Source organism: Lampetra planeri, chromosome 26, assembly GCF_965212315.1.
Source record: "Lampetra planeri chromosome 26, kcLamPlan1.2.h2, whole genome shotgun sequence".
NCBI classification, from domain to species: domain Eukaryota; kingdom Metazoa; phylum Chordata; class Hyperoartia; order Petromyzontiformes; family Petromyzontidae; genus Lampetra; species Lampetra planeri.
Genome location: NC_136132.1, coordinates 5,156,035 through 5,174,804, shown reverse-complemented (window position 1 = coordinate 5,174,804; position 18,770 = coordinate 5,156,035). Strand labels below are relative to the sequence as shown.

General features: G+C 45.2%; 1 protein-coding gene across 1 annotated transcript in view; it reads right to left on the bottom strand.

Annotated features, from left to right (window-relative positions):
* WDR59 (WD repeat domain 59) overlaps nt 1–17,973 on the bottom strand; it is a 78,637-nt gene extending 60,664 nt beyond the window's left edge. Inside the window, exons 1-13 of the mRNA XM_078606569.1 lie at nt 17,854–17,973; nt 14,384–14,433; nt 13,243–13,378; nt 11,564–11,649; nt 10,276–10,356; nt 9,720–9,757; nt 8,895–8,983; nt 8,212–8,328; nt 6,922–6,999; nt 6,320–6,479; nt 4,481–4,560; nt 4,118–4,256; nt 2,708–2,844 (exon numbers count right to left, since the gene is read on the bottom strand). Coding sequence (XP_078462695.1) covers nt 2,708–2,844; nt 4,118–4,256; nt 4,481–4,560; nt 6,320–6,479; nt 6,922–6,999; nt 8,212–8,328; nt 8,895–8,983; nt 9,720–9,757; nt 10,276–10,356; nt 11,564–11,649; nt 13,243–13,378; nt 14,384–14,433; nt 17,854–17,907 — 1,245 coding nt within the window. The 5' untranslated portion in view covers nt 17,908–17,973. The remainder of the gene's footprint in view (nt 1–2,707; nt 2,845–4,117; nt 4,257–4,480; nt 4,561–6,319; nt 6,480–6,921; nt 7,000–8,211; nt 8,329–8,894; nt 8,984–9,719; nt 9,758–10,275; nt 10,357–11,563; nt 11,650–13,242; nt 13,379–14,383; nt 14,434–17,853) is intronic.
* Between the last annotated feature and the right edge of the window lie 797 nt (nt 17,974–18,770).

Below are 18,770 nucleotides of genomic sequence, written 5' to 3'. Positions count from 1 at the left end.
TGGGAGACGATTACCCACAATCCCGCAGCGAGAGAGAGAGAGAGAAGAACCATCGGCTCAGTTGTGATCACGTGACGCTCGGCAGACAAAGCGTATACTGTACGTACTACAGTACTCGTATTGCAAGACCTCGCTCGTTTATCAAATTAATATATATTTTGTTTAAATTTGCTCGTCTTGCAAACACTCGCAGACCAAGTTACTCGCAATCCAAGGTTTTATTGTACAGGTTTTTTTGGGTTAGATTGCGTAAATATATAAATGTGTCGTTAAACCCGCCACCACCCGACACAGCCAATTAGTCAGGTTTGTCATGTAAACAGAACAAGCCAATTTGTAACTAGTACAGCACACCGGTGTGTTGGAGAGCAAAGCCACAACATTTACAAGCTTTCTTTGGGTGCACACTTGTGCATGTTTTCGGGCTCGACAACAAAAACCGTCACGGAATGCGCAAGGTGACACTAACTTTTATTAATATCAATTAACCCATTGTAGATCTTTCTCTTTTGGTTTCACAAATGCATGACTAAGATCCACTTCAACCGATTTCACACCTTCCTGCGAGGTCACGGCAAATAAATTACTGTTAGACACCAGCGGTGCACTGAATAGCATTCTCTGCTACCCTGCGAAAAACCGTAATAAGATATCCGAGTTGGATCCAAATTTAAAGGTGAACAGTAAAGTCTTATGAGAATAAGTTTTCCCCTTTTATCTGGCAACAAAACAGGTGTTAAGTTGTTAAAACACCAAACTGAAACCTTTTACAAGGAATCATGTCTGCATTAACCACAATACTTGTGGTCAAAATGCAAACAAAAAACACTGTGATAATATAGAATATACAGATCCCATGATGTAGATGCACACCCCAAGCTCTCATTACTCTGATAGTGCATTGTCTTTGTGCTGTTCGCCTTTTGGCGTCCTCTGGTCTAACACCGTTTGAGACGAGGCTCAAAAGAAAGCTGTCTCTGGTGTGGACCAATCAGCTTCAAAGGCAATGCATATGAAATAAACCACTGCGACGACGATCTGGGCTTGTGTCTTCGTCTTGCTTATTTCTTTCACAACTGGAAAGCTCCGCTCTCGCTCTCTCTGGCACGGCTGCACTCCGTTCCGCACGGCTGGTGATTACTCGCGTCTCCTCTCTCTCTCAACCTCTCCCGCTCCCGCGCGCCGCTGACAGGCGGTGCGCTGGGAGAAGCCTCCGGCCCGCCACGCGGCAGCTGGTGTCCCGGAGGCGAGCGACGTGGTCCCGCTCTCTGACTCCACACACTCACCCCGAGCTCTCTTCTGCTTCCCCTTATATCCCCTGGCCTACGTCACCAATCCCCGCCTACAGCCACGCCCCCTCACGAACCTTCTAGATGTTACTTCCCCCGAGCCTTTTGAGCTCCGCCTCTAACCTTGGCCCATCCCTCTAATTGGGTGATGGCCCAAGCGGCTGAGCCTATCCGCTCATCGAGGAACTCTCTCGTATTACACATATATTATCAGAGTATGTTTTTGGTTTGCATTTTGACCACAAGTATTGTGGTTAATGCAGATATGATTCCTTGCAAAAGGTTTCAGTTTGGTGTTTTAACAACCTCACACCTGTTCTGTTGCCAAATAAAAGGGGAAAAACTTTTTCTCATATTTTAGTACTGGCAAAGGAGGTCCCATGATGAAGTGAAGTCTTAAATAGATATTAAGGAATGTAAAGAGATGAGAGAAGAACAAAAGACTGATACAGTGAGATGTGAAATATATAGAAAAGGCATTAGGGTGCAGCGAGATAAGAGAAAGTGCAGATGAGATAGGGATATTTTGACATTAGAGAAAACAAATGGAGTTTAAATAATAGCAAAGACACTATCCTGTTTCTACTGGTTTTAAGGTTAACCGTTTGGCCGGTGGATACTGGCCAGATCTGAATTTCACCCGAATATCTGGTGAATCTCCATGAAAAACTCGAGCAACTCTTCCCCATCTTTCTATCACCTGCTTTTCATAACCGGTTTGGCTTATGTTGACAGTGTGTACGTGCGTCACAACATGATGTATTGGGCCCGCACAATGCCTCAATAAGAATTTATATTTTTTTAGCAACGAGCACATCATAACGTGTTCTCAGAACAGCCGCAGAAAACTCGCGAAGATGACATTTTAAGTCACTTTAACAAGTCTCTTAATGCACGCTAGGGGCACACCCATATATGCCCTAATAAGAGTCATCACCTGTCAAGAAAACTAAGATTTGTAATTCCCAGAAGTGGAATAAGCCATGTTGAATAAAACAAATATTTAGCACAAAGTCGTTACGTATATTCATTGGTAAATCGGTTTCGGACCACCAACTAGCAAAAATATTTGAACCCATTTAGGTGGCTGGAACCCAGATTCAAACCCCGGGGGGTCTCATTGGTGCCAGCTCAATGTCCCAACATGGTATGATCACACTTAGCCATCTCTTGCAAATCCGATGTCTTTATTACCAGCAGTGGAACTGCCACCAATGCACAGTCCACAAAGTTAAGAATCTTTCATCGGAGGAATCCGATGAGCTACGATGCGCTCTTTTTACATCCGCCAGAGCTGCGAAGCGACGCGCAAAAAAAACCCGTGCCCGCACGGCGTGTGTCAAAGCGAGATGCGAGCGAGGTGCCGCTGTTATCAATTGGTTTGGGGGATGAAGTGGGCGTGAGAAAGCGGGCGGCACCTCATCCACGGCCACGTTGGGAATGTGCAGGTTGACGAGCGAGAACTCCTGCTGCAGCGTCTGGGGCTGCCCTGGCACAGCAGCGTCGCCCCTCCGGCGGCCACGCGGGGACACCGCGGCGATCTCCTTCGGTACTCCTGCCGGTGCAGGGGGAGGGGGCAGGCGGGAGGCAGACGAGACACGCGACGTTGACCGCAGTAAGCGGCGATATTCATCGCACATTCAACGTTTGGGAGGCAAGCGAAGCCTTGAATGAGAATAAGCACCCTCATTAACAATACCCTGGCATGGTCTTGTATGTAAAGATTCAACCCCCCCCCTCCCCCACCCTGCGATTGAATGATTAGCACGGTTGGCTACGCACAGTGCGAAAGTTCAACGTAAATACATACACCGACAAGATTCGGGCTAAAAATGTAATGTAGTGCGTGATACTTCTGTTCAGTTAATTTTATTTCCCGAAAGGTTAAATCTTGAAAACATATATAATAAGATCGTAAAAAAAAAACACAATCTTACAGGTACTATCACGATCGAAAGAATATATTTTAATCAACGAGTTGATTAATTGTCGCTCGCCTATTTATTAGGGTAAGTTGAGGCTTGGTATAGTTAAATAGGAGCTAGACTTGGTAGGATTAGGTTCAGGTAATGATTTTCAGGGTTCAGCTGAGGGTAAGGACTTGACGAATAAATACCTGATTAATGGTTCCTGATGTAGCTAATCAGCCACATCTCCCCTACTAATTATAAACTTGATCATCTGATTCTAAAAAGAAAATGTAAACTTAAGTGGAATGACCTTCAAAGGGGGACCTTTCAATTATTCCCTATTTGTTCCAAGAATACCCAACCTAAAAAAACATTCACAGCTCTTACTCCATAGAGGTGCACCTAGGCTGTATGTCAGGCTATCTGACAAGAGTGTGAAGCTTCGTTAAGGAGTGAAAACACTATTAAGTTAATACAAGCCCATAATTTTAGCACTGTAATGACTTCCCTGTAACACCTTTACCACAGTGTTAAATAGATCAACGCGGGATATCACTAGAGCACTGAAAACAAAACCTCCCAGAAAATTTAGAGCCTTTTTCCCCCTCACTAATGAAGCATCACCAAAGTTTTTTTCGATTTAAAGCTTTCGTGACTGCAGGGATTCATCTTCTTGGTTCTTTCGGTAAAGTCACGTAGAAGGGAAGTAATAAAATAATAATGTTTTATTTTTATTATTTTATTACTTTCCTTCTACGTGACTTTACCGAAAGAACCAAGAAGATGACATCACCATAGTGTCGGACAGCCTGGAACGCACAACCTAGGTAAGTATCGAGAGTACAAGCGCTACTCGTCTTGTGAGTCGAGTCTTCGTTTCGGTGTGTGTTGTTGGCCTGGCGATTGTGTGATACCCACCCGGGTCCTCGTGGTTGGACGGCCGCGGGGGGGGGCTGGGCTCCGCGTCGGGGGCCAAGTAGCCCTTGTCCATGTCAGGGGTCACCGTGTAGTCATCCAAAAGGTCATCAGTGCCATCGAGATTGTCACTGGAACACAGCTGCACACCACACGCTCCGTTCCCTGCATTGGCAGATACGGGTTTCCTTTTTTTGCCGATAAACTTTATAAATAACTATCGACATTCTATCATTGGCCTGTACACGCTGGAGGAGATGCTGGGTAAATACTCTTTCGGCGTGGATGCTTATTTATGGGCAGGTGAGTGTGAAGGACAGCTTAAGTCAAATACAACAGTTGCAAAGGGATGGGGGCGGGAGTCACCCTCTGCAGCTGTGTGTCAATCCTCCAGATGCGTAGACTCTGATCGCGGGACCACGTCACAAGCTGGAAGTCCTTTAGTCCTGCACAAGCACAAACCCATCAACAAAGGTCATGTTCCAGAGCATGTACGTGAATTTGTGCACTTTTGTCCACATGTGTACTTTGATACAGCAGGTATAAATATCTCAGCCAATTATTTACACTAGAGACTTCTACAAAACGTGAAGCTGCAGTGGACATGGTAAAACATTAACACCGAGGGACGAAGGTAGCCAAAGCTCGCAGGTGACTGACCTCAACAACTGCCAGTGTTGGGTAACAGTCTCAACAGGTGCTGGTGTACAGCATTTGCTAAAACAGTCAAAAATATATTAATTAGCTAAACATGGTTATTTATTCAGCGAAACCTCACTGAATCTCAATACCCTTTTTCAAGAGGGCCCTGCATTGGCTTGTCAGGCTCATTCATAGAGGCGTGTTATTTGCATGTGGGAGAAACCCCACGTGATGAATGTGTTGCTGCATTCACACGTTTGAATGATTTTATTCTTGCATGTGACGATATATTCAGGAGCTAAATGTCAAGGTCTGCTAGGCAAGAGAGAGCTTCAGGAGAAGAGTTAATCTCGTTTGCCGTTCCTCTGTTGAAGGAGATGAGATGATAGCGGTTAACTATATATTCCAGAGTTGCAGGGCCAACATTTCACTGTGGCATGTCTTTAACTTTCCATTTATAAAGGGGATGTGCACATTGACCTGTTGATGTTATGACGAGGTTGATGGTTACACCACCATTGTCTTCAAGAAGGAATGTCAAAGCCAGCAGGTGCAATATTTGGGTCTCGAATTAGGTGTTTATTCTGGACGTCCGCGTTGTTCCACTCTATTCACCAGCGATCTCCTGGATCTGGCTGAGATTCTAGGTTGGTGACGGGGCAATCCCAGACGGGGGAACAGGACTTAAGGGTTGGCGGCAAGGTACATTGTTGAGGTCTTGGTTGACGAGTAGGTTTTTGTTGGCAAGAAACGAGTAAACGCCATTGCAGTTTGCATGTATCTGCACATATTTGGTGGCAGAATGTTTGCCGGAACAGGGAGCCAAAGGACTGGTGTCAGTTCCAGTCTTCCAGTTGTGATGCACATCGCATTATTCAAATGTGCATCTGGCAGTTTTGTGTATGGGTTTCCTGGACCGGGCTGGAGGACAGGACCCTGCCACCGAGTAGATCAGTGAGAGGGTGGCAGTTCGCAGCACATCGACTGATGTGCCCCAGGTCGTTCCTCCAAGTTTCCGTAGCAGATGGAACACTTGTATGCGTGCATCTGTCTTGGTGTGCATGTCAGTGTGTTTGTATGTGTGTCCATGTACATGTGCAGAAATTACATGAAATTTATACATGTAATTTCATATTTGTAATTTGCAATGAATGGGTATCTAAAGGACACACCTGAAATTGTTAATTTGTATCTAAAGAACACGAGATGAAGCAACTTGTAAGTGTATGCTCATGTATGTGCGTGCCTTAATGTGAGGCATGGCAGTGTAGCGGTTAGCGCACGACACTATGAACCCGGCGACTAGAGTTCGATTCCAGCTCACGGCCAATATCGGTGACGATTATCTGAAAGGGTCCTAGGCCTCCTCTAGGTGGACTCGGTCTCAAATGAGTACCTGCGACGATGCATAAACATCACCACTGGGGAGACAAAGGCAGTCGGGCATGGTGCTGGCCACCCACCCCCTCATGTGATGTGCCGGATATCATAGGTGCTCGCTAACAGCACTTGCGACAAGCCTGTTAAGGTTAAGAATTGTGGGTCTTGTCTGTGTACACTGACCTTCCCTCTGCTTGCGCCAGTTGAACTCTAACACCACGTCGTTGTGCCCTACGAAGGTGTGCACAGGTGCCCCCAGCTCTCCCAGATTCCACAGCAGTAGGCTGTTCTCACCGCGCCGAAGCTGCGGCACCATCACCGTGATCAACCCATTGCTGAAAGGCTGCCCACGCCGCATGCAGAGATACAAAGGACACACAAATCACACGCACAATCCCCCGGTTAGGATGTTGCTGCTGCAAGATGAGCAACATCGAGAGGACCATATAACACTCAAAACTGGTGGTGTGGCTGGAACTATTCACAATGGCCTTTATTTACCTCCAGTATTCACGCATAATGGCTTAGATGTGGGACCGAAGAAGTAGAGTACAACAATATATTTAGCTAAACTGCCTGCAATGTAGAAGATTAATGAATGATGCATAATTTCCCTTTAATAAACAGCCTCACAAACGCAATCACAGTTACATACATGCTGATACATACATTAATACACAAATATAACCTGTTACATATCCACATATATTAAGGTACACATCAAAATAAGACACATAAGGATACATGTCTATGCACATCCGCTCACACACAATCACAATACGCACCGTATACCGTGCTTTCCACACAGGAACTTGGCACGACAGCACATGTATGTTCTTCCGAGGGTTTCGAATGTCCCAGAACTGTGAAAAGACAAAAACCATGTCATGTGATCGTGTATGCTACTGATGCCATCTTTATTACACAAGCACCACTATATTGCATGGCACAATCGATTGCAGCATTACTTACAATATGAATTGCGCTATTATTTTTCGTCAGTCGCCGTAAACAATCAATCAATAAATAGTTTAGCAACACTTTAAACAGTCAAATAAGTTGTTGTCATTATTGTTTATGACAATACCGACACCACTCGATAAAGTGTTGCGAACATAATGAAGAAGCGGCTCTGATGGGTGGGGCACGTGGAGGATCGAAGAGGTTAGATTATCGAGATAAGCAGGTGGCAGCAGCTTTACAAACCAAGGGGAAAGACCTAAATCCAGACAAATTATTTGCCAATACAAAAAGACATTTCTGCGGAGGGAGCTGGTAGGAACGTTGGGTTGCTCGGTCAATGGCCAGGGTCAACGGCGGCGTGGTGTATTCCGCAAATATGCCTGACTGTGAGGGCGGGCACAAGCCGGCGTGAGTAGGTTAAACGTTGAGTATAGCCCCAATATTTTGCTGTCTTTTCTTGGATTTTCTGTTTGCACTCAGTCACATATTCACTTCAAGATGTTTTTTGTTAATGTTTTTTTTGTTGCGGTTGCACCCGATTCAAGAGCCGAATGGCTCACAGGGCTATACCTAATAAATGAACTTGAACCCTCCCCAATCAGTCCCTCCCCACCCTCCCCACCCAGCCCCTCCCCACCCTCCCCTCCCCACCCAGCCCCTCCCTGCACGACGGACGGACGGACAGAATAATCCCCTGTGGGCTGGTGTAGCCAGGAGGTTCCTACCAGTAAAACCTCACATTTGTCAATAACACTGCTTTAAAAAATAACAATATATGAGATGATATTTCAGGTAATGACCCTTTCTAATAAGCACATTTACAGAAACGTTGCCTGTTATATATATGTTTTCCCTTTTAAGGCAGCCCATCATTGACGGATGTGTTGAGTTTTTAAATTATTACTATTATCATCATCCAGACAGTGGGAGTATTGTAAGAGCAGCCCTTGAAGGTGCGATAAGAAGTTTACGACAACTGGGGACCTATCAGAAAGAAGCAAACAATGGCAAGCTGCGGTGGTATTAAAGGCACTGTCAATGATGACCTCTTCAAGTTGACACCGTGGCTACGGCAAAGTGAACAATGCACCAATCTCTCTGGCCCGAGTCACCTTGACGGAGTTGTCCTGGCTGGAGGTGGCCAAGATGAATTCATTGTCTGGGTGCCAATCTAGCCCATGGATCTTGGACAGGTGAGCAGCCATATACTCCACGGGTGCCGTGGCTTTCTGCAAACGCAGCAGTGACAACCACGTCATCAACAGCTTCAGCAGCAGCGTCATGATCAGTGTAGCTCAACAATTCACAGCAGTGCAGCAGTACGATTTAACATCATTAATCAGTACTCGCATCAACATTTACAATATTTTATATCATCATTTAGCATATGGGATTTACGATTACACTCCGATTAAAACAGAGAAAATTATTTTTAAAGTGTCATGTTTGTGTTCAGAACGATCGAAAACAACTTGATGTAAACTTTCCAAGACCTAGGTTTAAAAAAAATATATATATATAGAACCTCATGGCAAAATGTGAAATTTAGACTTTCAGATGGTAAAATCCAAAGCCTTATGATTTTTGCACCCTGGAAAATCTACACACACACACTTTTGTCAACCTAAATTTAAAATGACTGGGCCAGATAGTTCTGTATTGTATTGCAGTGTATTGTGTTGTTTTGCACCGAGATGTGTTGCATTGAGCTTCATTAATTTGGACTGTGTGTTGCTGCGCGGTATTGTTCAGAATGGCATAGACCGGTGTAGTGGCACAGACTGGAGCAGCCCACCCGTTTGTCCCAGATGCGCACGTCCCCGTCGTGACTTGTCGCCAGAGTGTCCCTCTGCCTCTTGTTCCACTTAACTTGGGATGCCCCAGCTACACACAAACAAGACAAAGATCACCCCAGTATAGCCTTAGAAGACTGTTGGGGCAAGTGCTGTTCGTGAGCACCTATGAAGGCGGGCACGGAACACGAGGGGGTGGGTGGCCAGCACCATGCCCGACCACCTTCGTCTTCCCAGTGGCAATGTTTTCACACACTGCACCAGGTATTCATTTGAGGCCAAGTCGACCTAGGGGAGACCCATGACCGGTTCACATAATTGGCACTGGTGTTGGCCGTGAGCAGGAATCGAACTCGGTCGTCGGGTTCGTAGCACAGCGTACTAACCAATACACTACCACTCCACAGGCACTCAAACACACAACAGTACACACACAGGCCATCACTGCCTATTGCCACATAACTCAAATGTTGCAATAGCTCCCTCTTTCGGATGAGCAACCTCAGCTTCAACTTGATGCACTCCGAAATCAGTGTAAGGGAACTTCAAATGTATATCTCAGGTAGCGCTAGATTTATGGTCCAAAGGACATAGTGTAAATTAAGTAAGAGGACAGATTAACACGTAGACTTTCGCGACCAATATTATTCATAATCAACTTTTTTGGGTTAGATCGCGTTATTTATAAATGTGTCGTAACCTTCCACCACCCGACACGGCCAATCAACAAAAAAGTGTCACGTTGACAAAAGACAAATAGTTCACTGCTTTAGCCCACCGGTGTGTTGAAGCGTGAAACCACAACATTTACAAAGAGGACAGCTTACCAACAGCTGAGAGGGAGATGGCTGGCTTCCTTGTGTCCCTGTTAAAGATCGCATATGCAAATTAATATATCCTTAGAGGCAATTAAATACCACAAGAGAATGCAGCTCTCTCCCTTTATGTATATAATTATCAAATGCGTATGTCATGATCAATAAATGTTATATCTTACATATATTGCTCCATATAACATATGATGGAATTATAAAGTATATAAATCAGTTGAGTTATATGCTGCAACTTGCTTTTTTCTGTAATTTCCTTTTTTTTGCCCACTAAGGTCCTCTGCTGGTCATTCTTGTAAAACAGCTTAAGGATTAACGTTTGTTCTAAACAAATAAAACTTAGTATTTATTTTAAAAAAGATAAGAAGTGATCACATAGCAACTGCTCATTGTTTACGCACATAAGTGTCCGCACACATGTAAAATACATGGGATTCCTGAATTACACATTAGTGTTATCAGAGCAATGATTTAATCGAGCTGTCATCAATGCCGTTGACACTATTATTGTGGGGAGCCTCAAAGTGGTTCTTGGCTGCCTGTGCACACTCACTTGATGTCCCAGATGTAGATGTACGTGTCTACGGAGCACGTGACCAGGTACTCGTGCTCAAACCAAGACCAGTCCAGATCACTGCCGACGGCACACGTACCGCCAAAATATTACATCATCACACTTTCGATAAACACACAGCATAGTGTGCACACTACACACATCAAAATATGAATAAGGTTCGAAGCAGCGGTGGAGTGGTTAGGGCACTGTGTTACGAACCGCTGCAACCCAAATTTGACTTCAGCCACAGTGTCAGTGGCGAGTGAAATCTGAATTGACGCTGGGCAGCCGCCCTTCGCCAACCTGTGGTGACCAGCGTGAAGTTTGGCAAAACAACGCCCGTCATGGAAGGGCATGGGCAGGGCTTTAATCAATGAGTGCATCGATAAAGGGCTGTGACTTATTTTGATCATTATTTCATTCTGCGTACATTAAGTACCGCAAACAAGGAAATTTTCTATTTTGATTGAAAGCTTTCGTGACTGTAGGGATTCATATTCTTGGTTCTTTCGGTAAAATCACGTAGAAGGGAAATAACAAAATAATAAAAATATTAAACAATTAAATTCTCACGACGTTTCGACTGCAACACAATCGTCATCATTTTCTTGCTGTGTTTTTCACACCTGATGATTGTGTTGCAGTCGAAACGTCGTGAGAATTTTATTGTTTTATATTTTTATTATGTTGTTGTTTCCCTTATACGTGACTTTACCGAAAGAACCAAGAATAAGGAGATTTTCACTTTACAAATAAACTATTATTTTTTTAAAGATGAAAAGAACACATGCACAAGATGCTGCAAATAAGTCATGAATACCATTCAATTATAAATATGAAATTCATGCTGAATACTTTAAACATGTGACGAGTCTGCCATGACAATAAAGTTAGCCTGTTAACTAGTCAGCATGTTACGATGTATCGACTCAAATTAAAATAGATTTATATCTCACGATACAGGCATATAAATGTGCAAGAGAAAATATATAAAATAGATTTCAAGTATATGCAAAGAATGGCAATGTTACAGTTAGTATCATGCCAACAAAGCTGTAAGAATGAGACTTAAAAATAAAAAAATACAAGCGACGCAATAACTATTAGACAAAACAGAACCAATTCTTCAATCAAATCATGACCGTGAATTGTGAAAATTAGCGTCAGCTTAATAACTGGGAGGGTACGTTGAAACATGCCTCTTAAATAGTGATATAGAGTTGTGTACATTGATCAAGAACTGCCTGACAGGCTGATATCATGCTTGCAAGCTGCGCTGCTACACCTGATCACACGCGTGTGTCCCCGCAATGATGTTGGAACCTCCCCAACGCCATCCTTCCACTTGTACAAGTCCACCTGCTGGTTGCACTGCAGCACAAAAAAACACAAGACCCAAGTTTAGTACAAGTTGATCATCGATTATCCGATACTGCGCAATTATCCGGCTTCTAAAATTATTCGGCAGTCCCGGGGCCAATTCGGCGAAACCGGCAAAACGACTCCAAAAGCTGTACCAGTCCGGCGATCGGCACCATGTGCATGACAACAAAAGTAGCTATGCTTGATTTCAGTGTTAAAAATTATACACAGTACATTATATACTACATACAACTGGAATGGTAAGTACGGTACAGTAAATACGGTCACTTTTTAAAGTAAGATGTTTTTTTCTGTCTATTTGTAGTTTTTAATGATAATTTCATATAGGAAACATGCTTGAAACACAAAAATAACACCTACAAACCACATGTTATCTAAGAATGTGCAAAAATAAGCTATTTTAAATTATTAGTGATTATCCGTTTTATTTTATCAGGCACTCCCTCCCCCCGAAGCTGCCAGATAATCGATGCTCGATTGTAGTATACACTGCTAGGGAGGGTGCTGTCAGTGTGCACATGTTAAGAGTAGCACGGCCCATCAAAAATCTTAATCTGTATTCATTCTGGAGGAATCCGATGAACTCCGAAGATCTTTTTCACAGATGTCCAGCTCACGAGGACACCGTGACATTAACAGATGGAGGGCACGTCAACCTCGTGAAATTTTACGTAAAACAACCCAAGGAGTCGGTTAATTTCTTTCAAGGCAAAAGTCACGCTGCAGTGGTATGCATTTACATGAACAACTTTGTCATTGACCAGATTTGCTTCATGTCTTGATGGAAACCACACGTTTAGGAGGGCAATAATCGTTTAAACAGCAGTCGATTGATGATCATTGCAAATGGCGATTTCATTTATTTTCAGTTATACTTCAATTGCGCTGGCGGTATCGCGTTATGAGATAACTACATTTCCATTCGAAGCTCTCGCCATGTCAAAAGGTCCCCCAGAAGACGACATCGTGAAACGACTACTGAAGTCATGTCAATAGGAGTATTTATCCAGAATGAATGCAAAAGTTTTATACGTCGTGCAAAAATGGACCGTCACACTTTTTATTGCTCAGGCCTGCAATTAACCAAATGAAGTGAATTACCAAAGTTAATATTCCGGGTTTATTTTTTATGCAGACTATACCAAGAACCCGGCTAAATACAGGCTGCTTCAAAAAAATGTTAACCCTTCCGAGAATTTGCAACAATACCACAAGAAATGTGCCTCCGGGCTCTGGAGACCACCTGGAGATGATTCCAGGCATGTATTGACAATGATGGCGAACAAGTGGAGACTGATTTTTTAAGCAATTAACATACATTTGTTATCATGTTAGAGTATATCATCCGTTCTTTTTCAATTAAACATGATAGTCCCATATAAGCACAACAAAAATTATTAAGCACCCTGTAATAGGTGGCTGAAACCTGTATCTGAACCTCGGATCCAAGCGGAGCTAGCGCATAGTTGTGACACGGCACTGTCCTCTCGAGCCACTCGGCTGCCTTCATGACGAGGAACGACAATCATGACAAACGGAGCCACTACGGGCCACCCGAGAGCCTCCGTCGAGACGTCGTACCGAAGCGGCGAAGAAATGCTTGGACACTTCGTGGGGGTTCCACTGCACAGCGCCGACGTCCCACTTGCTCTGCCGGGAGATTTTCTTCACCAGCTCCGATGGGGAGTCTAGGTTTATCATGTACAGGTACCGCCGCCTGAGAGATAGAAGCAGCAGGCGCAGGACAAAAAGACAATTTGGTTTTAAAAACAGCGTCTACAAATAAAGATACTTACAGACAACTGCAGGGCTACACTGCCGGTAAAGGGCAGTGCATTAGAATATATTGTTGTACTGTACTAGCCTCCAAAGTCTCTGCGCCCCAGCTCGACCAACTCGCACTGACCAGAGAAAGTTCAAACAACCCCCATGACCTGCGGGGTGTGGAGAGGCCTCCATCCCACAGTAGATGGACAAAAAAGGGCAGTACATGTACAGAAAAGATATAAGTGACACGTTGAACATCGTCAGGGTAAGCAAAGTCATTGGAAAAGGCTTGAAGCAATGCGAATTTATCTTTATCAGATAAAATTACAATGTATGCAAATAATACCAGTAAAAAGTGTTCTTAAGATTGTGTGCCGATGTGAAAATGAGGCCCCTGATATTGCAATTCATAACAGGATCTGCATTTTATATTTGCATGAAATAATAATATTAAAATATTAGGTAGTCAGATGCTGTATAATAATTCTGCAATTTGTTTATCCACATCAGTCAGATTGAGGCTCAAAATGCTCTTTGCAGGAGGATCCTGCTCTGGGTTGTTTGGAATAGTCGATCTAAAGGATGTTATAAACACACGCAACGAGACAGAAAGCACCCAGAGAAAACCCCATGCATTGGGGGAACAACACTCAAAGGTCTACAGTGACGAGTTGACAAAACCACTTGCTGCACTACCTGGCCACCTCACACCCAAGCAGCTTTGATATGTTCCCAAACTTCCGTGATCCATCGACCCTTGCCTCTGAGAGCTGGATGAAATGTGTGTAGCACCAAAGCACCTGGGGTTCAACTGACTGCTGCAATACCGTTATTGATTTCAATCAGTTATCGATCGCCTACGATTTCACCACATCACAAGGTTTCACTTGGTGAGTAAGAGCAATGGTGGGGTGGGATCGGGAGTGGCAGCCTCCTTGGCAGGAGTAAGCCTCACCCGGAGAGCACAGCTGTTTGGCCTTGGCAGTCGACGGACATTGCGGTGGCCTGCAGAACAACAGCAGTGGGTCAGAGAACCACCATGACGACTGCAATCTCGTAATGACAATAGTTTACATTCACACAACGTTGCCGTCAAGAGGGTGGAATATCGGTTGCACGTACATTATTTGGAAAGACACACTGCCTTATTGACACGCACGTTCAATAGAACTGCACACTGCCAAACGCGCACGCTTAATGAAACACAGAAAAGGGGTGGTCAGAAAGTAGTCAGAGGAGGACGTGTTACATGCTTCCACACAACAGGCAGTGCGTGACTAAACAACACCAATGGGACGCTGGCATGAGTTACACAGGCGGTCAGACCTCGTTTGGTTGACATACCCACGTGTGCTATGCTCATACACATAATAATAATCCAAACGTGATGTACATTATACATACAGTAGTGTACACAATGTAATAATATGCAGCAGCCACATTCCACTCCCAATCTCACACTGCCGGCTGGGGCATCGTTTACACCGCAAACATGTGTTCACACGTACAAATATTAGCTACTCACGCACAACAATGATTAACACATACCAAAAAAAACCCAACAACAGACGAAGCAAACGACGACGTATTCTACAAGAGCTAATTATTAAGCAGTAACCGCATGGTGAAGATGAGTAAGTTGTAGATAGCAAGATTGGCAGCCTTGTAATGTATTCGCTCACTCTCGACGAAAACGACTCGAAGGCACGAGGAGGAGCCAGACAATGAGCACGGTGCCAACCACTGCCCAAAGCTCTGCGGTCCTCTACACATTAAGGTGTTATCGGCCAATGAATGAGCGTTTTTTACGTGGAAGGGAAACCAGAGCGCCCAGATAAAAGCCACGCGAGCTTGGGGGAGACACTCTCATCCCATACAGACGGGCCAGGTAGAGTCCACGTTTTGCTCGAATGCATTTCCTTTCTCCTGCACTTCCTCGACGCTCACGGGGAGTCTCGCAAACTTTTGCGGAATCCACCAACTCCGGGACCTTCAACAGCGCTGTATTGACAGGCGTACCCAAGTAGCATCCCCAATATCGCCCAGCTGTCCACACTTGAAAAAATGTCAACGCAGACTCTTCTCAGGATGAGAAAAGGAGATAAAAAAAATCGCAATTCAACGGATGTAATAAACGTGGATATCGTCAACAAAGTAATGGGTCCCCTGTTATAAACCTGGCAACTTGAGTTGGATTCTGGGCCACAGTGTCGAGTGCTACCTGAAGCTCGTCTATGCTGCTGCACCTTCACCCCAAAAGTTGACCAGCGTGGGTGAAGGATCGTCAACAGACACCCCCCTCCCATGGGCCAACGACGGTTCTGGAAGGCCCTCTCACCCAGCAAGTGGGTCGCAAATGGGGGCCACGAATTATGTTAAATGTTTCGATTTAAAGCTTTCGCGACTGCAGGGATTCATATTCTTGGTTATTTCGGTAAAGTCACGTAGAATGGAAATAATAAAATGATACAAATATAAACAATAAAAAATTCTCACGACGTTTCGACTGCAAATTTCAAATTTTCTTGCTGTGGATTTCACACCTGATGATGATTGCTTGTGTTGAGAATTTTTATTGTTTTATATTTGTATTATTTTATTATTTCCCTTCTACGTGACTTTACCGAAATAACCACGAATATGTTAAATGTTATTCAGCAATGACCACGACCCCCACCCCCCGTACAGGCTTAACAGACTGTTGGGGCAAGTGTTGTTAGCGAGTAGCACCTATGAAGGGGGTGGGTGGCCAGCACCACGCCCGGCCGCCTTCGTCTCCCCAGTGGCGATGCTTACACACCGCACCAGGTACTCATTTGATAGGAAGGCCCAGGACCGGTTCAGATAATCGTCACCGATGTTGGTGGCCGTGAGCCGGAATCGAACTCGGGTCGTATAGCGCAGCACACTTTCACACTACACTACCACTCCCCAATGTTTACATGACACACCAGAGTAGAGTACTGCAGAGAGCACACGCGTGCAACACGCAATGCACAGTGCTGTACACACACACGCGTGCAACACGCAATGCACAGTGCTGTACACACACGTGCAACACGCAATGCACAGTGCTGTACACACACACACGTGCAACACGCAATGCACAGTGCTGTACACACACACACGCGTGCAACACGCAATGCACAGTGCTGTACACACACGTGCAACACACAATGCACAGTGATGTACACACACACACGTGCAACACACAATACACAGTGCTGTACACACACACACGTGCAACACCCAGTGCAGTGCTGTACACACACACACACACACGTGCAACACGCAATGTAGTGCTGTATTACACACACACACGTGTAACACGCAATACAGTGCTGTACACACACACGTGCAACACGCAATGCAGTGCTGCACACACACACGCGTGTAACACGCAATGCAGTGCTGCACACACACACACGTGTAACACGCAATACCCAGTGCTGTACACACACACACGTGCAACACGCAATGCAGTGCTGCACACACACACACGTGTAACACGCAATACCCAGTGCTGTACACACACACACGTGCAACACGCAATGCAGTGCTGCACACACACACACGTGTAACACGCAATACCCAGTGCTGTACACACACACACGTGCAACACGCAATGCACAGTGCTGTACACACACACCAGAGGTGGGACAAAGTCATTGTTATGCAAGTCCAAGTCGAGTCGCAAGTCATCAAATTCATGACTCGAGTCTGACTCGAGTCCAAGTCACATGACTCGAGTCCACATCTCATAGGTGGGACAAAGTCATTGTTATGCAAGTCCAAGTCGAGTCGCAAGTCATCAAATTCATGACTCGAGTCTGACTCGAGTCCAAGTCACATGACTCGAGTCCACACCTCTGACACACACACGTGCAACACGCAATGCACAGTGCTGTACACACACGTGCAACACGCAATGCACAGTGCTGTACACACACACACGTGCAACACGCAATGCAGTGCTGTACACACACACGCGTGCAACACGCAATGCAGTGCTGTACACACACACACGCGTGCACTGCGCATTAAGTCACAAGCACACACAACGGCACATATTATGTATTTGACTAAATTGCGTGAACACTGATTGTGTTTACAAATCGCAACGCTGTTCGCCTACGGGTGAGAAGGGGCCCCCCCCGTTTGCAATGAAACCCGCCAATGATCGAGCCGAGCCGTGCCGGGCCGTGCCGAGCCGTGCCGAGCCGTGCCGAGCCGAGCCGTGCCGAGCCGTGCCAGGAAGGGGAGCCGGTCTCCGTGCGACCCCCGCCGCCTCTACCGCACCGGCTCCTCCTTGCCTCTACCAACTCCCCACCCCCCCTCCCATCGCCCACCCAGCAAAAAGTAGTTGCGAGACGTTCATTTAAGAGCGAGGCAACGCGGCGAATGGGCGCTGTGAGCTCGGGTGACCTGCGCGTCCCTGTACTCGACCACGACGTTCTCGCAACTCCAGCGCGCCGCCATCGCTTCTTGTTGTTGGTGGTGGTGGTGGCGGAATCGATTCGGGTGATATATTCGCTGCGGTGATTATCACGATTCGATTCCCACGTGGGCGAATGGCTGGATCGGAATCGTGTGTGTCGCGGCGAAGCGCGGAGTTTTGGAATCGACGAATCGTCATTTGACCGGTCAGGATCTGTTCATGCTGGAAGGAATCCGATGAGCTGTGAAGCTCTTAGTGACAGATGTCAAGTCAGGGGGGGGGGGGGGGGGGGGTCGGGTTAGAACGTTAACAACAACAAGCAGTACAAAAACACTATGGGAGTGCAAAGTATATGAAATGTAAACAAAGCACTTAATAATATACAGATAAAACTAAATTTGAGTTTACCAGGTCATTACTCTTCTTGGTTCTTTCGGCAAAGTCACGTAGAAGGGAAGTAATAGAATAATAAAAATAAAACGTAATATTATTTTTATTATTTTATTACTTCCCTTTTACGTGACTTTACCGAAAGAACCAAGAAGATGAATCCCTGCAGTCACGAAAGCTTTCAATCGAAATTTTACAGCATACCTGTCAACCCCTTATCAGTGCCCTACCTTATTACAGACCAAGTCAGACCTTATTGGTCACCACGTGCCCTTATAAATCTCAACGTTCATCCTACAAAACACCATCATAAGGGAGAAACATAAACAAATATACAACACATGTCATTTTGCCCGTATTGAAACGGCTGCACGCCGTGTGGACCTGCATACTCAATTCCCCTGTTAGAAGAATACGTGTTCAAGTGCAATGCCTCGGAGCTGTCAAAAATGTAATTACGAAACGCGCTTTGGTTGTTGCGCATGTTGACACAGCACGTGGCGGGGCCCGTAGC